Here is a 24,425-nt window from a genome sequence, read left to right on the forward strand (position 1 = left end):
TAAATTTCACTATCCGTTCGTAATGGTTTTATGAATAACTAGCAAAGTCATATTATTATTATTATTTGTAGAAAAAAGGTTCGGCGTTGCCCGTTAAGACATTTGGTTTGTTCCGGCCGCCATTTTAATATTAATATACTGCAGTATATTTAAAGCACACAACCATAGAGCCGGTATGGTAATTATTCGGTGCTTACATTATTTCTAAGAATGGAAAGTTTTCTTAGAGATTACCTAATACAATTGTAAAGAACAGTGATATTTATTCGGAAAATGAAAACATTTTGTAGTACAACACATTTAGTAAATGTTCTTTCCAAGTTTGCTGAGTACCATTAACTATAATCCATTTTATTATTCCTAGTGATTACTACGTTGATGTCGGATTAAATGACTCTTCCGTGCGCTGCCATAATCACAATGATCACGTTTGAAGGGTTTTTCACCACTGTGAATGAGTTGATGTCTGATCAAATCATTCTTCTGCGTGCTTGCGTAGTCACACTGATCACATTTGAAGGGTTTTTCACCACTGTGAATGCGTTGATGTTTGATCAAATTACACCTCACCTTGCTGCCATAATCACACTGATCACATTTGAAGGGTTTTTCACCACTGTGAATTCGTTGATGTGTGATCAAATTATTCTTCTGCGTGCATGTAGTGACGACAATTTTACAGTCTCTCCTGTTTCTGCTCAAACCAACTGGCACAAGAAGTGATGACTACGATGAAGTTATTAAAGAAGAGAATTAAGATTCAAAGCAAAAACATATTAATCAATTATTATGGTAAAAACATCATTCTTTAGTAGCGAAGATATAATTACTCATATTCCCTTTTTAATATTAAATATTGTTAATGAATAAATTCATGGTTATATTCAATAACACAAACATAGTGTCACTACCAGTTTCCCCTTAAGACGTTAGGCTAGTTACATACCACAATTTTGTAATACCATATAGCCCGTCCGGTGAGTATTCCGTAACGATAGGTTTTACAATTTTTCAATGAACGAAAACTTTTTTCTTAGTATAGTACAGTGGTAAAGAACAGTAATGTGTGAAGCGAAAATGAAAACATGTTGCGCAATTAACAAATTCTGAATTGGTTCTTTCCAAGTTGTAAATTGCTGAGTATGCTTAACTACAATCCATTTTATTGGGAATGCGTTTATGTACTATCATATGACACCTCTGCATGCTGCCATAATCTCACTGATCACATATGAAGGGTTTTTCACCGCTATGAATGCGTTCATGTTTGATCAAAACATTCTTCTTTGTGCTGGCATAATCACACTGATCGCATTTAAAGGGTTTTTCACCAGTGTGAATGCATTGATGTCTGGTCAAATCATCCTTCCGCGCACCTGCATAGTCACACTGATCACATTTGAAGGGTTTGTCACCACTGTGAATGCGTTGATGTCTTTTCAAAGTATTCTTCCACGTACTTGCATAGTCACACTGATCACATTTGAAGGGTTTTTCCCCAATGTGAATGCGTTGATGGATGATCAAATCATCCTTCCGCGTACTAGCATAATCACACTGATCACATTTGAAGGGTCTTTCGCCGCTGTGAATGCGTTTGTGTTTGATCAAATTACTCTTGTTCTTGCTACCATAGTCACACTGTTCACACTTGAAGGGTGTTTCACTACTGTGAATGCGTTGATGTCTGATCAAATCATCCTTCCGCGTACTAGCATAGTCACACTGATCACATTTGAAGCGTTTTTCCTTGGTATCCTTTCGGTCGTCAAGTTCAAGCTCCCTTTCATTTTCAGGTGAACATTTGTATCGAGTTGAACATTTGTTCTTGGATTTTCCTACAGAAAGGAAATAACTCGCATCACAAACATTTCAATCTTCAAAGGCAATTGATATAATAGGTTATGCTTAGGCTTAAAAAGGCACAAAGGCAAGCAAAACAAGTTTAGAAACAATAACCGATGTCCGAGTCGAAACAGCGGTTTCCAAAGGTTTGATCTTACCAAATCTAATACATGCGTTGAGAATAGGGTTGTAAGTCGGAAAATTTTCCACGGAAAATGACCGAGCTATATTTTTCCGCTACCGGCTTCTCAATTAGAAAGTTAATACTTTAAAATTTTTCAATTGCCTTTCTTTTCAAAACATTCATTATTTGGTTTTCGGTGAATTCGGAGGGGGAAAAATTGTCCAAGGGCACAGAGTCTAGTAACCCCTATTCCCTATAGCAAAAGCTCAGTCATTGGCTATCGCTTGCATGCATAGGGTTACTGTTTGCTCTTATGACGGTATAAGGCGTTAGAGAGTCGAGACCTAACCGTTAAGAGACCCAAGTGAAACTGAAATTATCAGGCATAAAGGATAGTGATCGTCTGCGTTATTGTAAGGGAAACGAGGTGTTATGTTGTTAATTTTATTAAGTTTGTTAACCCTGTTTAAAGTCACAAATTATGAGAAAATCAACCACTAATATTTGGCGGTACTTTAATAAATCTACTAAAGATGGCAAAATAACTGGAGAATGTTTTAATTCTTTAAAAGTTTGATAAATTGACTCAAAGCTCACTTAATTGATAGTTTTATATTTTTCCGATTAGCGGAAAATTTTCCGCGTTTTATTTTTCCGGAAAATTTACAACCCTAGTTGAGAACGTGGAAGATTCAAACTTGATCCCACGTTAGACACTCGCGTAATACAGAATGCAAACTTCCCCATAATAAACGTACAATAAAATAAAAAGTGACAATATGATTAGCCATGTTCTGCCATTAAACCTCTGTAGGTGCATGATAACACGTACTAAGAAGTGAAAAAACACAACCATGAATTCAACGGTAAAGTTAAGCTTAGCGACAATTTGCTGTCTCTCCTGTTTCTGCCGAAATCAACTAGAACAAGAAGTGATGACGAAGTTAAAGAAAGGAAAGAAGCAAATTATGATTAATCAATTATTATGGTAAAAATATCATTCTTTAATAGCGAAGATATAATTACTGATAAACCATTTGTCATATTAAATATTGTTAATTATAGTTTAAAAAAAAGGTTACATTAAATATTGTCGTGAAGGTTTTAAAAATAAGTAACACAACATCGTATTACTACCAGTTTTCCGTTAAAAGAAGTTAGGCTTGTTACATTCCACAATTTTGTAAAACCGTGTAGCCTGCCCTGTGACTATTCCGTCACGATAGGTTTTTTAGTTTTTTATAATTTTTCTATGATCGAAAACATTTTGTTACTGAGCGTCTACTACAGTTGTCAAGAACGGTAATGTGAGAAACGAAAATGAAAACACGTTGCGCAATTAACACTTTTGAAATGGTTCTTTGCAAGTTTTAAATTGCTGAGTATGCTTAACTACAATCCTTAAATTAGTCCATGTGATTATAACGTCGATGTCTGATCAAATTACTCTTCCGCGCACTTGCGTAGTCACACTGATCACATTTGAAGGGTTTGTCACCACTGTGAATGCGTTGATGTCTGATCAACCCATTCTTCGTCGTACTTGCATAGTCACACTGATCACATTTGAAGGGTTTTTCACCACTGTGTGTGCGTTGATGTGCGATCAAATTAATCTTCTGCGTGAAGGCATAATCACACTGATCACATTTGAAGGGTTTTTCACCACTGTGAATGCGTTGATGTGCGATCAAACTAATCTTCTGTGTACATTTATAGTCACAACGAGTACATTTGAAGGGTTTTCCGTCGCTATGAATGCGTTGATGCACGATCAAATTATCCTTCCGCGTGCTTGCAAAGTCACACTGATTACATCTGAAGAGTTTTTCGCCGCTGTGAATGCGTTTGTGTTTGATCAAACTACTCCTATTCTTGCTACCATAGTCACACTGTTCACACTTGAAGGGCTTTTCACCGCTATGAACGCGTTGATGTGTGATCAAAACATACTTCCGCTTACATGCATAGTCACACTGATGACATTTGAAGGGTTTTTCTCCACTGTGAATTCGTTGATGTCTGATCAAATTAATCTTCCACGCACTTGCATAGTCACACTGATGACATTTGAAGGGTTTTTCACTACTGTGAATGCGTTGATGTGCGATCAAATCATCCTTCCGCGTACTAGCATAGTCACACTGATCACATTTGAAGCGTTTTTCTTTGATATCCTTTCGAATGTCAAGTTCGAGCTCCCTTTCATTTTCAGGTGAACATTTGTATCGAGTTGAACATTTTTTCTCGGATTTTCCTACAGAAAGGAAATAAATTAAAACTTCATATGATATCAAACAACTCGCATCACAAACATTTCAATGTTCAAAGGCAATTGATATAACAGGTTATGCTTAGGCTTAAAAAGACACAAAGGCAAACAAAACAAGTTCAGAAACAATAATCGATGTCCGAGTCGAAATAGCGGTTTCCAAAGATTTGACCTTACCGAATCTAATACATGCCTTGAGAACGTGGAAGATTCAAACTTGATCCCACGTTAGACACTCGCGTAATACAGAATGCAAACTTCCCCATAATAAACGTACAATAAAATATACGTGACAATATGAACAGCCATGTTCTGCCATTAAACACCTACAAACTAGTGAAAAAACACAAGTACGAATTCAAGGGTAAAGTTCAGCTTAGCGACAATTTTGCTGTCTCTCCTGATGTTTCTGCTGAAACCAACTAGCACCAGAAGTGATGACAAAGATGAAGTTATTAAAGAAGCAAATTAAGATTCAATGCAATAACATATTAATCAATTATTAGGGTAACATTTTTATTCTTTAATAGCGAAGACGATATTCCATTTTTAATATAAATATTGTTAATTATAGTCAAATAAAGGGCTCTATTCAATATTGTTGGTGAACGATTTATAAATAACTAACACAAACTAGTATTTCTACCAGTTTCCCGTTAAGACGTTAGGCTAGTTACATTTGACAATTTTATAATACGATATAGCCTGTCCGGTGATTAATTCGTAACGATAGGCTTTTACAATTTTCCCGCGAACAAAAACTTTTTTCTTAGTGAGCATCTACTACATTTGACAAGAACAGCAATGTGTGAAACGAAAATGAAAAAGCGTTGCGCAATTGACACATTTTGAAATGGTTCTTTCCAAGGTTTAAATTGCTGAGTATGCTTAACTTCAATCCATTTTATTAGTCCATGTGATTATAACGACGATGTCTGATCAAACTAATCTTCTGCGTGCTGCCATAATCACACTGATCACATATGAAGGGTTTTTCAATGCTATGAATGCGTTGATGTGCGATGAAACTAATCTTCTGTGTACATTTATAGTCACACCGAGCACATTGGAAGGGTTTTTCGCCGCTATGAATTCGTTGATGTATGATCAAATGAACCTTCTGCGTAGTCACGGCGATCTCATTTGAAGTTTTTTTTACAATTGTGAATATGTTGATGTCTGGTCAAATTACACTTCCGCGCACTTGCGTAGTCACACTGATCACATTTGAAGGGTTTTTCACTACTGTGAATGCCTTGATGTCTGATCAAATTAATCTTCCACGCACTTGCATAGTCACACTGATCACATTTAAAGCGTTTGTCAACACTGTGAATTCGTTGATGGATGATCAAATCAACCTTCCACGCACTTGCATAGTAACACCGATCACATTTGAAGGGTTTTTCACCACTGTGAATGCGCTGATGTTCGATCAAATGAGACTTCCACGTACTAGCATAGGCACACTGATCACATTTGAAGCGGTTTTTTTTGGTATCCTTTCGAATGTCAAGTTCGAGCTCCCTTTCATTTTCAGGTGAACATTTGTATCGAGTTGAACATTTTTTCTTGGATTTTCCTACAGAAAGGAAATAGATTAAAATATCATATGATATCAAACAACTCGCGTCACAAACATTTCAATGTTCAAAGGCAATTGATATAACGCGGTTATGCTTAGGCTTAAAAAGACACAAAGGCAAACAAAACAAGTTCTGAAACAATAACCGATGTCCGAGTAGAAATAGCGGTTTCCAAAGGTTTCACCTTACCGAATCTAAAACATGCGTTGAGAATGTGGAAGATTCAAACTTGATCGCACGTTAGACACTTGCGTAATACAGAATGCAAACTTCCCCATAATAAACGTACAATAAAATATAAGTGACAATATGAACAGCCATGTTCTGCCATTAAACCTCTGTAGGTGCATGATAACACCTACTAAGAAGTGAAAAAACACAATCATGAATTCAACGGTAAAGTTAAGCTTGGCGACAATTTTGCAGTCTCTCTCTCGTTTCTGCTGAAACCAACTAGCACAAGAAGTGATGACGAAGTTAAAGTAAGGAAAGAAGCAAATTATGATTTATCAATTATTATGGTAAAAATATCATTCTTTAATAGCGAAGATATAAGCTTTCCCCCTGATTCGATTAATCAAACTTATAGAACCGTCTGAGTCTCTATTTAGAGACAACGCACAGTCTGCTTTATGCCTTAGTGTGAATTTTAATTTCGATCCAGCCCGAGCCGTTAAATCTTTGCAGACAATTGTAATTAAACATTAATGTGCATTGCACATTACATTATCTAAAGAAACTTCGTTAAACAGCCCGATATGTACCTATCCTATGAATGTGTTTATGTGCAATCAAGCTACTCTTCCGAGTGCTTCCAAAGTCACACTGATCACATTTGAAGGGTTTTTCACCACTGTGAACTCGTTGATATATTATTAAACTACTCTTATGCGTGCTGGCATAATTACACTGATCACATATGAATGGTTTTTCACCACGGTGAATGCGTTGATGGACGTTCAAATGACAGCTCTGTGAGCTGGCATATTCACATTGATCACATTTGAAGGGTTTTTCACCGCTATGAATGCATTGATGTGCGATTAAAGTACACTTACGGGCAGTAGCATAGTCACACTGATCACATTTGAAGGGTTTTTCACCACTGTGAATGCGCTGATGGACGTTCAAATCGTTACCAATTTCCAATTTATTCTGGCACCCCCTCTCTATTGCCAAAGTATTTTGGGTCGAAATAAGCACCAGTGATGATAAGATAAGAGTGAAGATCCTTGGGAAAGGGATCATTTTAAGGGTTTGTTTCATTATTCAAGTGCTACAGTTCAAATTATGGAGAATCTTAAAAATAACATAAAAAGTGTGAACGTTTCGTCCAACACATATAAATATGTTACAACCACAACGACTGAAAATTAGCATAGATTAGCGGCTTTTTGCCCAAGATTAGTTTTCATCTAACTTTAAAGCGGAATTTTTCGGCCTGATTTTCCGGCAGGGAGTCTGTGTCTCCCACATTCGCGATTTTTGGAAGATGAAAGCCAAACAAGGTCGATCTCAGAGCAGTTAAATCATGTTCACGTCTGATCAAAGAACCATTCTCGGAGCTAGTATAGTCACACTGATCACGTTTGAAGCGTTTTTCTTCAGTACCATTTGTAATGTGACGTTCAAGATCACTTTTATATTCAGAAGAATATTTGCAAAGAGTTGAACGCTGCTTCTCGGATTTTCCCTTCAAAAAGCAAACAAACTGAAACTTCCTTACAATTTGAATCAAACATATTACTATGTTCAATAGCACTTGATAAAGCCGGTCATGCCGAGGACTAAAATGACACAAAGTTAAAGAAAACAAGTTCGGAAAAAACATTAGTACCACTCCGAATCGAGATGACTGTCTCCGAAGATTTTACTTATCAGAAAGTGGAAACTAATGGTTGTTAATTATTAAGAAAATATTTAAGGTTTTAGTCTATTGCAATATAAATATGCTGATAAAATAAATTGGAAGAAAAATGATATGACTGCCGTTATTGAAAGGCGTTATAATGTCCTCTCCTCTTTTATAGTTCTAGGTGATCAAGTTAAAATGCAAGTAACTGCAATTCGTTAACACGTAACACCAAATTAAACACTTTGACTGGCGTTACCCTTTTGAGCAGAATATGATGGTGGAGAAAGTGGAAAATTTTCAATAAGTCGGATATCATTATAATTTGAGGATATGAAGGCCACTTCTCCGAGGAAGGTAGACACTCAGTGTAAGCGGTGTATGTGACAAAATCGCGATTTACTTATTGCAACGATTGAGTCAGAAGAAAAGAAATCGTCTTGGATAGTTTGCAACGACTATAACATTATTTTGCCGAAACGCTCTGGCTCTACCCAAATCTCAAGGATGTTTACCTTAAAGCGGGTACAGTGGTTCCCCTACAAGGTGACTTTCCTTACGAACTCCAGTTTTGGCTTGGCGAAGGCAGGAGGTATATGTGGGCGGTATTTTACATTAAGTCATTTTCAATATATTACAAATGGTATCCATTACATTTTCAATAATAGATAGTTTCATATTTCCTTATTAGAGTTTGCAAGGTCTCTCCCCGCTTGTTAAAAGGGGTTTTCCTCCGCGGTCTAACCCAGTTTCTCCTTTCCATTAAAACTTGCAGAGGTTAACGGTAATAGTTAGTATAGGGCGCTGTAGGTTAGCTGTGGCATAGGGGCTAGCCACCAGACTTGTAAATACTAGTGATAATTTCATCGGGAGCCCGCAACTCCCGACCCCCCCCCAAAGCAGGATTTTCTTGGGTACCCGGGGCTCCCTAGACCCTAGTGGACGAAGGTAAATAAACAAAATGTGAGGGAGGGAAGTGAAGTTTTGAGGGGAAATATTGGACACTAGCTGTTACCCGCGGCGTCGCTCGCGTGTAATAAGAACTTCCATCAAAAAGTTATAAAGAAAGGGTAGATTTTACTGATGACTAATATTTTTGTAGCCCCCTAGGAGCGAAGGCACTCGGCGTTGCCCGTCAGCCCGTCGGGACATTTTTTATTACCTTTCACGCGGACATTATTCCATAAAGAAGGGTTTTTAGGTTTTGGCCGCCATTTAAAAAGATGGCAAAAATCGAGCCTGAAGGACCATTCAGCCCGTCTATGGGTTAAAGGAAACCAGTGTACTAAATATTTGTGAAATCGGTTGAAACGCGCGGACTTTGTTGCGTAGAGAAGGTTTTTTTACATTTCTGGGCGCCATTTTCTAAGATGGCGGCGGATTGGAAAAATCTTTCTTAGTACGCGCCTACTACGTATGAGTAACGCTCCTGCAAATTTTCAGCCTTCTAGGGCAAGCGGTTTGGGCTGGGCGTTGATTATCAGTCAGTCAGTCAGTTAGTCAGGACTTTGATTTATATAGATATAGATTTTATTTTTTCCCCTTTTTTAAGAGCTGTTTTGAGTTGTCGTTATGGCAAAGAGGAGGGAAATTGGGAGAGATAATCGCATAGGCAGCCGTGATGCATCCGTATTGAGAAGAGGGGAAAATTTGTGAGACGCGGCGGCTCTTAACGCGCACCTTATTCGCGCACAGTTGACGTTATTGGTTCTCCTCTTTCGGGCTACTACGTCACCAAAATTGCTCGGAAAGGTTTAAAGGTTGTTAAAACGTACGCTTTAAAAATCAAAAGCCGAGGCTTAAGTGAAATGATCAGCCAAGTGGGCTTTTTTAAGCAAAGAGTTATTTATTTATCAGAGGTAATTTAAAATGGTTTACCACAAAAAATGCTGCTACTTGAATTGTAGTAGCAATACGCGGTATTCAAGTAATCCAAAAATGAACGGTATAACTTTTAAACCATTTCGAAAACCTATAACCAAACATCAACAATGTGTAATTAAAAAACATCATTTCGTGGGTTCGTGTGCTCAAGCCATTTTTCTAATGGTGATAGTGATCCATTAGCAAGATTTGGTGTTATATGTTTACAAGTAAGATATTTTGAATATTTTCCTGAAACATTACACGGCTCTAATCTTATACTATCTATCTAAATTACCTCTGATAAATAACTCTTTGCTTAAAAAAAGCCCACTTGGCTGAACATTTCACTTAAGCCTCGGCTTTTTATTTTTAAAGCGTACGTTTTAACAACGTTTAAACCTTTCCGAGCAATTTTGGTGACGTAGTAGCCCGAAAGAGGAGAACCAATAACGTTAACTGTGCGCGAATAAGGTGCGCGTTAAGAGCCGCCGCGTCTCACAAATTTTCCCCTCTTCTCAATACGGATGGATCACGGCTGCCTATGCGATTATCTCTCCCTATTTCCCTCCTCTTTGGTTATGGGAGAGAGCTCTCATCGACCCGAATTTTTCAGGGCACCCGGGAGGTACCCGAACCCCACTAAAAATATTTTTTCAGGGTGTCCTGTGAATTTTCTTGGGTGTCACAGGCTCCCTGGTACAGTACCCCCTATTTACAAGTCTGCTAGCCACCACCCCTCTATGCATTGTAAAGAGACCCACCTGTAAACAAGCCACAGGCTTATGTGGAAATCCCTTCATAGACAAAGCTAAGATTATGATTATTATTATTATCAGTAAGACCAAAAGAGGTAAGGCTTCACACACAAAGTATGCATCTTGGGCCTAGGTGAGCTACACGATATATTCGAAACGCTTCGTATAGAACCTCCTAGCACGCGAAGGACAATTATTCGGTGACGCGGTTCCTTCGACACTACCTCAAGAACCGATTGGCCACTTGCATCAAAGAGAATATACCAAGAGGAGCAGAAACTTTGTAAATAGGGACCGGCTCTGAATTTGGAGCAACTAGTTCCGGTTGTTCACGTGACCTTGTAATCTTCGGTCTACTTAAAAATTACCTTTTGTACGTCAATATTCAACCCAGAGATCAACCCTTAGCCACCCAGGGCCGGAAATAAGCGCAGGACACTGAACATTATCCAATAGAATATAAAAATGTCCCATAAATGTTTTAAAAACTAAGAGGTTCACTGGACATTTTGACCAATAAATTTTCCGAAGTTTTGATAGCTTGACTATGAAGATGCGACACTATTTACGCACACGCCAGTGGACAATGTCCAGTAAATTTTCCAGTCAAATAGAGGCGTCACTGGACACGTGTCCTATAAGAAATTTTTCATATTTCCGGCCCTGTAGCCACCACCAAAAATGAGCAGTCGACATAATTTAACCTATTAAAGGCGTCGCTGCTTAGCCAATCAACACAAACCGGATCTAGTTACGACCAAAACTGTGGCCGGGCCTTTCAAAAGCCTTGTGAAAGGCTAGACTTTCTGCTCCTCTTGGTATATTCTCTTTGCTTGCATAGATTCGAGAACTGCTATAGAGACGGAGTAAGTTCTCTTAAATATTCTTTAGGTGAAATTATTCACAGTTTCAAAGACCATTGGGAGTAAAGCACTAAGGTCTTATCAATCTGAGCAACGTTTGCTTGGGCTCCTTGAGACACCAAGGACGGCTGGGTACCTGTATTTTTAAAAGGGGATTTATTCTCGTCCGGTGGCCACGGAGCTCAGGCTCAACCGCTGAATTTGGGTAATCAAGTATTGAGTTTAATATTATTCGCAGGGACAATTTTCCGTTTAAATTTATAGTTAAAAACAAATTAATTTAAATGAGACAAAATTTTTGGAAACTTAAGATTTAACATGCTAAAGATTGAGGATGAGGTTGAAAAATCCCAGGGAAGACAGAAAGTAATCAGGGTTAGAAAGGACGGGGTTAAAAAACCTGTTAGGGGAACTACCACTAGAAAATTCCGAAACATCCTCTGTATTTGGTGAGGTTTCTAAATTCCCTTACGAAAATAAATCGGTCTAAACATGGTCTATTCTTGCACTTTAAACACTAAAAGAAGTCTTATTTTGTTCTTGATTAGTCTAAGTTAAAAATAGGGATGATCGAAGGTTTATTTTAGGCTATTATAAGACCAATATTTAGCTTTAGTTTTAAGATGGTCTAACTTAAGATCCATTTTAGGCTTATGATACGTCTTTGCACGGTCTTAGCCAAGAGCAATTCTGGGTTCCCTAAATTACAGACCAACATAAAGGTCCTACTTTTTCCTTTTTCCAAGAGGTTCTTTAGTCCAGTCTAACATTAAGATGTTGAGACGTTTTAAAGACGCCTATGTTCAGTGTTAAAGATGACATCTAAAATCGGTTGCCCTTATAGACCAACTTAGAGGTCTTCATTCTTCCTCTTTCCAAGAGGTTCTTCAGTCCGGTCTAACATTAAGATGTTTAGACGCCTTAAAGACGCCTGTGTTCAGGGTTAAAGATGACATCTAAAAACGGTTGCCCTTGTAGACCAACTTAGAGGTTTTAATTCTACCTCTTTCCAAGAGGTACGTTAATCAGTCCGGTCTAATATTAAGATGTTTAAGCAGTCTTATAGACGCTTATGCTCAGGGTTAAGGATAACGTCGTAAGCTGGTCGTTATAGACGCAGAAAATCATGATCTACATTTTCAGACGTCTATGTTTATTCATGATCTTGTCATATTCCAACACGTTAACAATGTCATTTAGAAAATATCACCCCCAACCCAAACAGAAGTCTGATGCGAATTAATATTATTGACAGAAATTATTTCTGCGCCATTATTTCTAGTGTAAACAACCATTTTTATGGGATGTCGATATAAGAAGGCTAGGTCTTCGTTGTAAAGCAATCATCAACTATCAGTTTCTTAACAATAGTGTGTTACCACGAACTTTGTAGTGACGTCACATGCTCTTATCTCTTACCTTATTTTCAGGCGACCATATTGGCAGTCGCGAGACGTCTTCAGCTTGGGCAATACAAATTCGGAACCCAATATTGACGTCACAGTTTTTCCCCCCTAGCTTCGTGGTAGCACACTATAGCAAAATATTCTGGGGTTCGGTTGAAGGGGGGTTCGTGTTTAAGAAAGAAATAATTTATCCTTAATCTAAGCCACCGTCGCTATTTTGGTATGTAATGAAACAGTTATGTCTTTTCATTCTTAGCAGCGTTAAACTCGTATAAGTTTTCCGTTCGAACAGTTTAAAAGGTCTAAAATAAGTACCTTTAAAAGGGCAGACTGTAGGTCTAGATATTAAAGCTCGAGACTTTTTGCTTAAGTTCCAAAAATAGGAGGTTTTTAGCCTAGAAACAGCCAGGTTGTGTAAGAAAAAGGCGGGAAATGAACATGCAGACTGTAGAAGGTCAACGGAAAAAACATGAAAGCGTGAGAAGGTCTAAAAATGGTTCGAGCATCGAGCCACAGTCGGGTGAGAGCCTGCCGGTTATGTACATAACGGTTTTCTCGCGCTTCCATATTCCCGTTTTTAAAAGATCTGTCAGGTATCATCGGATTAATTTTCATACTAAACCTGCATCGTTTGACTAAATTGTACCAAGTAAATATTTTATGCTGTTTTAATAGTAAGCAGGGAAAAGTATACTTAATATTCTATTTGTGGCTGTTATTGTTAGAGTATTGAGTATTAGATGGCGCCACCACTTTAGAATATCGATCGGTGTCGTATTGAGTATTAGATGGCGCCACCACTTTAGAATATCGATCGGTGTCTGGGAGCTAGAGAGAGTAGAGAGGCTAGGCACTCTCTGCTCGGGAATGGAACTACATAGTAAAAAGAATCGAGTACCATGTTTCACAACAATGTAACTTTAAGTATTAATCATTAAACTAAACCTTTCATTATTAAATCATGCCCTCATTATTTAATCGATGAACGTAACAAAATGGCGACGGAGTTAATACGAATCTGCTAGTTTTCGGCCGTTTTTTCTTGTACTTTATCCTTCGCGGCGGTTCAGCCTTGGCGAAACGCGGTGCGCCTTCCACGCGTACGAACAAAGGAAAGTCATTGTGTCCCTACACCAAGGCCAGTTTTTCTACTCGAGAGTCTAGAAATTCGCGAACTATTCCAGGAGTCGGTTCCCACACTCCATGGCGGACGTCCCAACCTCCAACCCTACACATAATATGGCTCTTTTGGGAAGATTAGGTGTCTTCGATAGCCACCTGGAATCCTGGTCCCAGTATTCCGAGAGACTGGATGCCTATTTCGTCGTAAATGCCATCACGGACGGTGCCAAGCAACGCGCAATCCTCCAAACGGTTCTTGACACCACCACTTACGCTCTCCTTCGTAATCTAATTCGTCCCGCTACGGTGCCGGATAAGACTTACGTCGAAATAGTTGGCATTTTAACGCAGCATTTCAGTCCCAAACCCTCCAAAATCGTGGAAAGACTGAATTTCAACAATCGTAATAGGAAATCTGGTGAATCGATAGCCATTTACATTTCGGAATTACGAAAATTGTCCGAACATTGCGATTTCACCACGACGTTAGACGAGATGTTACGTGACCGATTAGTTTGCGGTATCAACGATGAGAGTATGCAACGCCGTTTGCTCGCGGAAGAGGATACACTTACACTAGCCCAAGCTACCAAGATAGTTCTTGCTATGGAAACAGCAACAAGGAACACGCATCAAATGAAGCTACAGAATGGCGCTGCCAGTTCCTCAGCTAATCACATATCTCAGCCGCAACGTACTTTCCCAAGTAATCGTCACACTGCCCAGAAGAGGCCACAGCATCAGGCAACCACCTCTTCTCAGCCGCAAGCAAGATACATTCCGAACGCAAATCAATGCAATAGGTGCACTAGCCCCCACCATAAGAGTACGGAATGTCCTTTTCTAAAGGAAACTTGTTACAAATGCCAGAAGCTAGGGCACATAGCGAAAGCTTGCCAATCGCCGAATGGCCAAGCTCCACCTAGAAAACAACCGAGCAAGCACAACAATCGTGCAAGATCTCACGTACATACTAATCATATTGAGCACCCATCTCCGCGAGAAGCCGAGGCTCGAGAATATGAATTTCCGGTATGCAGTATCACCACCACGGTGGAAGACACAAATTTGAGAGTTCCGCCTCCGGAAATTATCAAATGCAACGTAAACGGGACAGAAATCGACTTCGAAGTTGATACGGGATCTGGTCATTCAATGATCAACGAGACTTGTTTTCGCGACATACCAAACCATAACGAGGTAAAACCTTCCACAACGATTTTACGCTCGTATACGGGCGACTCGGTAAACATCATGGGTAGCATGATTGTAACAGTTACATATGACGATAAGGTAGCCCAACTACCCGTCTTAGTGGTACACGGCACAGGTCCAAATCTGTGTGGTAGGAATTGGTTATTTTCAACATTGAAAATTATACCTTCCGTAAATGAAAAACAAGTCAGCCACGTCACTGACAGTTCCTGTTCCGCTAAATTGTCTAGTATTCTCCGGAAACACGAAAAGTTATTCACGCCAGGTCTAGGCAAATTGAAAGATGTACAGGCCCACCTGCACATCAAACCGGAAGCTATTCCAAAATATTGTAAGGCTAGAACCGTTCCTTACGCAATGACGGCCGCCGTTGAAACTGAGCTCCAAAGAATGGAAACGGACGGCATCATAGAGAGTATCCCTTTCTCAAGATATGCGTCTCCTATAGTCCCAGTAATGAAACCCAACGGCAGCATTAGGATATGCGGGGATTTTAGCGCTACAGCTAACGCAGCTCTTAATACCGAAGTTTACCCGCTACCGCGGGCCCAAGATATTTTTTCACGCCTGGCGGGGTGCAAGTTTTTCACAAAAATTGACCTACGAGAGGCGTATAACCAAATAGAACTGGACCAAGAATCAAGAGAAATAACAGTCATAAACACTTCAAAGGGTTTATATCGACATAATAGACTTCCGTTTGGAATTTCCTCTTCGGCAGCTATTTTTCAACGCCATATGGAAATGGTGCTCCAAGGCTTAGACAAAACTTTGCCATTCCTAGATGACATAATACAAGGGGCAAAGGATGAGGAGGAACATCTACAGCAAATAGACAAGGTGCTAAGTAGACTAGAAGAAAAAGGATTAAAGTTACGAAAGGAAAAATGCACATTTTTTGTAACGGAAGATGAATTTTTGGGTCATCGCCTCAACGCTGAGGGATTACACCCATTAAACAGCAACATGAAGGAAATCATGCAAGCTCCCGAGCCAGACTGCATCGAAATGTTAAGATCGTTTTTGGGGATGATAAATTATTACGGGCGATTTCTCCCTAACCATTCTTCAAACTTAGCGCCACTATACCACCTCCTCCGTAAAGACACGCCTTGGCAATGGGGTGAAGAACAGAAAACCGCATTTCAACGGGCCAAGGAAGCACTCCGATCCTCTAAAATGCTAGTCCATTACGACTTAGAAAAAGAAGTCTTTTTGTCATGCGACGCCTCGCCTTACGGCTTAGGAGGTGTAATATCTCATATGGAACCAGATGTCGCTGGCAACCTTGAAGAAAGACCTATAGCGTTTGCTTCACGCAGCCTGACCGCAGCAGAAAGAAATTATTCCCAGTTGGAGAGAGAGGCTCTCTCTATCGTGTTCTCAGTTACAAAATTTCGCGACTATTTATACGGGAAGAAATTCACTTTACTTACTGACCACCAGCCCTTAGTGGCCTTATTCGCTCCAGAAAGGCCAGTACCTCCGATGGCTGCGGCGCGTATCCAAAGATGGGCACTTCTTTTAGCCGCATTTAAATACGACATTAAATTCAGGAAAGGTTCTGCGAACCAAAATGCGGATGCATTAAGTAGACTGCCTTTACCTAACACGGCTACAACCACACCGGTTCCCACCGAGTATGTGTTACAGATGAAAGAGATGGACAAGAGCCCAATCACCAGTTTACAATTGGAAAGGATGACTATGGTAGACCAGACGCTTAAAGAAGTTATAGAATACATGAGGAAGGGTTGGCCCACCACCAAGTTACAAGGGGAAATTGAAGTCTACAGAAACAGGCAAAACGAACTATCGAATTTTGACAATATTATATTCTTAGGGAATAGAATAGTAATACCCAAGTCTTGTCAAATTGAGTTCCTAGCTGAATTACACAACACCCACCAGGGTATAGTACAAATGAAGTCATTGGCTCGATCACGTATATGGTGGCCTACCATAAATAAAGATATAGAAGAAATCGCTAAGAACTGTCCAAACTGTCAAGAACATTCTTCAATGCCCGCGGCGAAATTTCAATCTTGGCCAGAACCAAAGGGACCGTGGCACAGAGTCCATGCGGATTTTGCCGGACCCATAGAAGGGAAATTCATTTTGGTTGTTGTAGATGCCTACACTAAATGGATTGAATTGGCCATCACTAGATCCACTTCCACCGAAGCGGTAATCCACTGTCTAAGAGACAATATAGCCAGATATGGAATTATGTTAACTCTGGTAACAGATAATGGCCCAGGTTTCGCAAGCGCAGAATTCAAAGAATTCACCCAATCAAATGGAATAAAACACTTATTCTCGGCTCCATATCACCCACAGTCCAATGGACAAGCAGAGAGAACAGTTAGAACGATTAAAACGAGCTTAAAGAAAATCACGGGCGGTTCCACGGAGGAAATTGACTTGATGAATCTAGGTCTGGAAAAATTCCATACGGGAAGCCTGGAACTCCGTCTGAATTGGATTCTAATCAATTACAGACGTACACCACTTAAATCAGGAAAGTCACCATCGGAACTTATGCTCGGACGAAACATAGTCACGAGGCTAGATCTGTGCCACCCAGATAACAAGTTTATTTTAGCTAAACCCTCCGAAGTTCCAGAACAAGAAAGCACTGAACCAAACGTTTCAGAACCGTTTCACAAGTTCGCACTTCAGGAACCGGTTTATTCCAGGAATTACGGAAGAGGCTCAAAATGGAAAAAAGGCTCCATAAAAAGACATCTAGGAACGATGATGTACGAAGTCGAAACAGCGTTCGGGATAGCGAAAAGACACCAAAATCAACTTCGCTCAAGAGCGCAACCATCAGAATTTACACAACCATTAGAAGTTAAGCAACCGTCAGAAGTGACACATCCATCTGAAGTTGAAAATCGGGAAAATACGACAGAAGTAACGACAGATGTTTTCGCTTGGATGCCAAATGACAACGAACAAATGCAGCAAACCACACAAGTCACAGTACAACCAAGAGAGGAACAATCTTCAGGAACACCGGCAAGAGTCCAAACTCACAACGCGCGCCCAAAAAGACAAATAACAAAACCTAAGAGATACGATTGTTAAAAACAAAAAAAAACAACAAAAAAAAAGGGGGTATTGTTATTGTTAGAGTATTGAGTATTAGATGGCGCCACCACTTTAGAATATCGATCGGTGTCGTATTGAGTATTAGATGGCGCCACCACTTTAGAATATCGATCGGTGTCTGGGAGCTAGAGAGAGTAGAGAGGCTAGGCACTCTCTGCTCGGGAATGGAACTACATAGTTAAAAGAATCGAGTACCATGTTTCACAACAATGTAACTTTAAGTATTAATCATTAAACTAAACCTTTCATTATTAAATCATGCCCTCATTATTTAATCGATGAACGTAACAGTGGCATGTAAATATTTATAGATTTTACCAACGACGCCTGAAATATCTGAAATGGCCAACTTAATTGAGACTATAAGCAACGAAAAATGGTAAATCTAAAAAAAGATTTATCCTTCTATGGTAAGTTTTAAATGATAGTGAAATAATTCCGATTATTGTAGCCATGCAGCAGAGCAGATGATTCAAATGAAGAATCTATTGGGAAAGGCAAGTCCGTCGCCGTTGAGCAACAAAGTGGGAGTAACATTGAAGGAAATGTGCACGAAGACATTATCATTTAAATAAAAATACCTAAAATGCTTAAACTAATTGTGATGATTGAAAAAATATTATATACGTTTATTCCGTGACTCAGCCCGAATTTCTCTTAAACATCGGACGACTTGAATTTATCCTCTAATCAGACGTCTCGAGAGCATCTTCTATTCAGACTTCTACAGAACATCTTCCAATCAGGCTTCTCGAGAACATCTTCCAATCAGGCTTCTCGAGAACATCTTCCATTCAGACTTCTCGAGAGCATCTTCCATTCAGGCTTCTCGAGAACATCTTCCAATCAGGCTTCTCGAGAACATCTTCCAATCAGGCTTCTCGAGAACATCTTCCAATCAGGCTTCTCGAGAACATCTTCCAATCAGGCTTCTCGAGAACATCTTCCAATCAGACTTCTACAGAACATCTTCCATTCAGACTTCTCGAGAACATCTTCCATTCAGACTTCTACAGAACATCTTCCATTCAGACTTCTACAGAACATCTTCCATTCAGACTTCTACAGAACATCTTCCATTCAGACTTCTACAGAACATCTTCCATTCAGACTTCTACAGAACATCTTCCATTCAGACTTCTACAGAACATCTTCTATTCAGACTTCTACAGAGCATCTAATATTCAGACTTCTGCTGAGCATCTTCTATTCAGACTTCTACAGAGCATCTAATATTCAGACTTCTACAGAGCATCTAATATTCAGACTTCTACAGAGCATCTAATATTCAGACTTCTGCTGAGCATCTTCTATTCAGACTTCTACAGAGCATCTAATATTCAGACTTCTACAGAGCATCTTCTATTCAGACTTCTACAGAGCATCTAATATTCAGACTTCTACAGAGCATCTAATATTCAGACTTCTACAGAGCATCTAATATTCAGACTTCTACAGAGCATCTTCCAATCAGACCTCTCAGGGACATCTTCTAACCATACTTTTAACAGACGTTGTATAGGGCTATTCTATACAGAGGTCTGTAGACCATCTTAAAATCAGACTTAAAATGGTTTCGCGCAGGTGCAAATTATTAAGAGGTTTAAGACCTCTTCTAGACGTCTAGAATACTTCTAAAAGACCTCAAATAGAAGTATTCTAGATGTCTAGAAGAGGTCATAAACCTCTTAACAACGTAAAAAAAGCAATTGGTCTAAACTGCTCCTAAATGAAGACCCATTAGTTTCGTAAGGGTTCTACTGTAAGTGGGTCAATTTTGACGATTTTTGAGTCTTATGTTCCAGTCCCGAAAATCGTTGCTGACCCTAAGCGTAAAATGACTTACCACCAATTTCCGAACTGGCAGAAGTTGTATTACTTTCGGAACTACTTGACGAGCTACTTTCGGATGTATCAGAGCTGGACACTGAAGTATTATCTTCAACTTCAATCGGTACTTTTGGTAAATCGCTTGGCAAGCACAGTTTCATAGTTTCATTTTGTCTATTATCAGTTTTCTTTGAATCGGTCAAGGTGACTTTGCACTGGTTATCATCAAGATTCTCCTCTGGACCTTCTTCCGGAGAATTGCTTTCGTTATTTGCGTCAAGCGACGACAATTCCCCATGTTGTTCAAGGCACAATTTCTTGGATCGAGTTGCTATTCTCTCATTTCCTCTCTTGGTCGAAGAAATTCGTGATTTGGGATAAGAATTGTTAACGCTAAGATTGTTCTCGGGAGGCGAATCTGTCGTTGGGACAGGAGACATTTCCAACTGCGCTTCGCCTTCAAGGTTAAGTAAAGGAACACCGTCACGGCATTTGAGTTTAGGAATACATAGTTTCATAATTCGCGTTGAGGTAGTTTCAGTTTGGGACGTGTTTCCTTTGCCAATCTCCGCATCACATTCAGGTGATTCTTCCTTAATGTCTTCTTCAGTCAGCGTGCCTTCGATATTGCAAGCACCTTCGGCTTTTACCAACGAACCTTGATGATCAAAACGAAAAAATAGCCCTAATAGTTTTATCAAACTGGAACTACATCAGGTTGCGTGTCGGAATCACGATAATGTGACACCATACCTATCCCAAATTGCTCGAGGTTCGTGGCTTCCACTTTAAGCAGACTTTGGTAAATGTTGTTGGTAATCTCAGCTGGTATACTTTGCGAACTATACAAATAAGAAATCGTTAAAAACTGATATAGCAACAGCAATAAAAGATTAACACATTTTATCAGAAGGGGATAATAGAAAAAGGATGACACTCTTTAGTTATATCATGTAACATGATTCTTCCCAGGCGAAGGACCCCTTTTTGAACATTTGCTTTCCTGCTCAACAAACTTCAGATGGGCATCAAAACGTGGGGTGAAGTCTATAACTGTTTAGTATTTGCTAAATCCTCAGCAATCAACTCTGCACAAACCTTGATTGTCTTGACGTGGATGGGACAAAAATGACCACAAGCGCATGCATACGCCTTGGCAAATAGTTAAGCACTAATTGAGTAATAATGAGGGAACTATTTAACGCGTGTGATTCGGTTTAATAGTAACCTTGCTCCAAATATAAAATGATGTTGGGAAGAATCATGTTACAATTACCCCACTTCTCCCTCGAAGCATTATATACTTCTGATTTTATTCACGATTCTCAGGGCAAGGCTTAACGAATCAAGTTTTATGGACGCGAATTAGTCAGTCAAATAAAATATTATACTTGAGCTTAAACTTAACCATAGCCGAGACTTGGCTATGGTTTAGTTTAAACAAATGACACTAGATGCTCCCATAGTCGAGGGATGGAGTTGACAGGCCTGCTAAGCTTAGCAAAGGCTAGTTTTAGCTCCGCCCTCGTTGACAAGTTCTCATTGGTTTTTTCTTTACATACCTTTGTATTTGTTCTTCTGTTTGTTGATTTATCAGAACAGAATGAGATAATTCCTGTTCATTCAGTCCTAAATCATTTTCAACAGGTTCTGATTTCACGCGTTCAATGTTGGCTCTTTCATGTATTCCACTTTCCTCCTATGTTACAAACAAATAACAATAATTGAACTAATACTTTTAACCTGATTCTCTTTCACATCGACAATGAAAATGAAGAATGTTACAAACCATCAGATCCTTGATTTCACTTTCCAACTCCTCAATGACCCCATGGAGCCGCTCAATTTCGTCCAGTTTCTTATTTATCGTAAATAAAATTGTCATTCTCACTTCTTTCATGTTTGATATTAAACCATTACACTGAAAAAATAGACTGCATTACAAAATAGGACTTTCTTATACGCAGAATGTCTTTTAAAGTGTCCAGAAAGAAAACAGAGAAACCAGTGATGTGAACAAAGGGGGGATCAGAAGGGTTTTTTCGTCAAGGGGCGCTTACGGGCCCGATAGCTTTGCAAGAACTATAAGCAAGGCTGCAGTTTGTGTGTGTGGGCATACAGCTCCCACAAGGCTCTTGTGGTGCCATTTAATAACACTATAAATGGTCAAGACATGGACTAAGAAATATTGAGGGACAGATGGCAGAGGGAGAAAGTTGAAAATACTTGTTAATTCACCTTCTAGCGGCAGATAGTAGCAAACCGGATAATGGGGGGCTTATGGGGGAATAAACGTTCTAAAGAGGGAAGCAGCTAACGTCTGATTTTGTCTAGATGGCGCTAGCTTTTTCCGGGATTTGACTCAGTATTTTTCATAACCCCCCAACATTTTGGGGCTGAAAGGGAGGAAGTAAGCTTAAAGCAAAGGGCGGCTCCGTTGATGCCCCTGAAAGATGCCTTTTCCGCTACACGTTGGCTAAGCTTGGCAAACGCTGGTTAAACCAAAGGCAGGAACCAATGGGACCTAGTGCATTAGGTCTGATTGGTTCCTGCCTTTGGCAAGGTAAAATTCGTGTCCAGAAGATTAGCCAGCATGCTAGGGGTGATAATGGAGCCGCCTGTTACTTTAACATTGGTTGTTTAGTCGCTTAGTATGGGGCTCTATGGGCTGCCATCGGTCCGTCAGTATTGGTTCGTCCATGGTCGAGGGATGTGTTTCCATAAGCCTATCACCATAGGCTTATGGTGTTTCTAATCAGCCACCAATAAACATTGGTTTACTTAAGGTTTTTCTATTGCAATTTATACTAAAAGCAAATATCAGCTCCTATGTCGCCCAAAACACACCAATTCAGAAATCGCCCTCAAGGGCGGAGCTAGACCTAGCCTTTGATAAGCTTATTGGGTCAGTCAACTCTACTCCTCGACTGTGGGAGCGTCTAGTGCCGTTTTTTTACACTAAACCACAGTCACAGCCGAGACTCGCTTTAAACGGATACTAAATTTGATGTCTCATGCTGTACTGGCCAAAACACTATAGGCTTTGAAACTCACCTTGGCTTTTAGTTGCTTTATTTGATCATCTTTGCTTAAATGATCACAGTTAGAATCATTCGCCTCCATTTCCTATAAACAAAGTCCAGTTTTTTGAAATTTAAAATTCCTGTGCAAACCACGGATAATTTCTCAAGTACCTCTTTAAGCGCCACACTTTGAAGACTTATTAAACTAATTTCAGAAATGTCTGACTCTAAAGACGTAACTTTTCAAACTAGAGCTATTTTATCAAAAACAAACAACGAATCCTTTACGAAAATCATTCCCCCAATGTTGCCAAATAAATTGAGAGAGAAGACAGAAAGGCTACAAGTTACAATACTAAATTTTAATGCGAAAATTCAGAAACCCTTCATGTTGGGGCCAATTTCGGTTTAAATTGTGTAGCAGTCACGGTAGCAGACGATGGTATAAGGGCGGCACGCCGCACGCTGCCAGCATCAGGCTGGGAAATAAGGATATTTTTTAAACTAGTCCTTGGGACCAGTGACCCCCCTAGTGTCCTAAATAATAAACTGGTCTCCGGAGTGGTCCCAGCCTTTGTTCTCCAATAGATTTGCAATTAATAAACTGGTCCCGAGAACATGTAAGCCCCACTTCTTGAATTAAAAAACTAGTCCAAGCAATTAATAAACTGGTTTTGGACCAGAGGAAGTCAGCTATTTCCCAGCCTGGCCAGCATTCCCTAATTTCCCTTTTGAAATTTTAAATAAAGTGCTTCAAAGAGAGAATTATTCAATTCTAAATCTGAAATTTTCAAGGCGAATGAGCGCTATCAAGGAACAATAAAAATTGCAGACCTTGATTCTGCAGAAACGGTCTTTAACTGATGACCTCAAATACTTCTCCCGTTTTCATTGCTCCATGGAAGCTCAATGAGTTAACTTGGAGGAGATAGTGGGCTGGAGTAAAATGTTGGTGGAACATGTGCGGCAATGAAAGTCTCCAGGAGTACCTTGCGGACGCCACTACCCTTCCATAGTTGATTATTAAGTTCTGCCGCGTAGCAGCATTGTATTTGAATGAGAGTAGTTTCTATTTTTAAGACATAATGGGCATCTTTGACGTTTTCGTACCGTATTACCCCATACCGAAGCAGCGAGGATGCGAGGAGAACGTAGTTGCCATAGATGTGTTTATAGAGGCTGTTTTATAGGTAAAGAGATTAAGTCTCCATCACACTCTCTTCTCCAAGTATGAAAGTCATAGCCCACTCGATCATACGCCCACGGACGATTCTATTGATTCGAATGACCAGAAATTTCATTGAGACATGTGTTGCAATACATTCTATTTTGCCATAGCAGGGATAGGTTTAATTTTAGAAGTAGGAATGGAGAATGGAGTAATGTGGGCGCGCGTCAAAGCCCCGGACCCCCTTCCCCGGGAAGGGGGGTATGAAAGAAGAGTCGGGTCATACGGGATTTACGAGAGGTATTTCTGTGGGCGCTGCCATAACCTGTCGGCGGCCTTTAGTTAGTGGCTGACATTCCCTGTCGTCGAACGCGCTCCGTA

At 39.7% G+C, this 24,425-nt stretch overlaps 1 protein-coding gene and 1 long non-coding RNA gene across 4 annotated transcripts; one reads left to right on the forward strand and one right to left on the reverse strand.

Moving 5' to 3' along the window:
- Positions 1-701: 701 nt before the first annotated feature.
- LOC149679194 (uncharacterized) lies at positions 702-24,168 on the reverse strand. 3 transcript variants are annotated; one of them, XM_089834836.1, is made up of 7 exons: positions 23,048-24,168; positions 22,908-22,979; positions 21,643-21,774; positions 21,416-21,552; positions 20,607-20,695; positions 19,870-20,511; positions 702-1,838 (listed from the first exon to the last, which is right to left on the reverse strand). In XM_089834836.1, exons 2-7 carry the CDS (start codon positions 22,974-22,976, stop codon positions 1,219-1,221), a joined length of 1,689 nt encoding a protein of 562 aa, XP_089690962.1. In that variant the 5' UTR covers positions 22,977-22,979; positions 23,048-24,168; the 3' UTR covers positions 702-1,218. The 3 variants fall into 3 exon arrangements, with proteins under 3 accessions (XP_089690962.1, XP_089690961.1, XP_089690960.1); XM_089834835.1 differs by lacking the exon at positions 702-1,838 and adding an exon at positions 2,235-4,226 and having other exon boundaries at positions 19,873-20,511; positions 23,048-24,164; XM_089834834.1 differs by lacking the exon at positions 702-1,838 and adding an exon at positions 2,235-4,226 and having other exon boundaries at positions 23,048-24,163.
- LOC149679195 (uncharacterized) lies at positions 18,107-18,787 on the forward strand. The gene is made up of 3 exons (XR_016365699.1): positions 18,107-18,234; positions 18,335-18,402; positions 18,475-18,787. It is a non-coding gene; the product is annotated as an uncharacterized LOC149679195 (long non-coding RNA).
- Positions 24,169-24,425: the final 257 nt, after the last annotated feature.

This window comes from Phalangium opilio, unplaced genomic scaffold (assembly GCF_054372755.1).
Source record: "Phalangium opilio isolate 3A_F unplaced genomic scaffold, DU_Popi_V2 ptg000041l_1, whole genome shotgun sequence".
NCBI lineage: Eukaryota > Metazoa > Arthropoda > Arachnida > Opiliones > Phalangiidae > Phalangium > Phalangium opilio.

Bases quoted from the DNA above. Each gene is read 5' to 3' on its own strand.
- LOC149679194 (XM_089834834.1), bottom strand. From the start codon at position 22,976: ATGGAGGCGAATGATTCTAACTGTGATCATTTAAGCAAAGATGATCAA. The intron at 21,775-22,907 runs GTGAGTTTCAAA...CTATTTTTTCAG, and splicing joins TAAAGCAACTAAAAGCCAAG to TGTAATGGTTTAATATCAAA. The intron at 20,512-20,606 runs GTATGGTGTCAC...TTGATCATCAAG, and splicing joins CCTCGAGCAATTTGGGATAG to GTTCGTTGGTAAAAGCCGAA.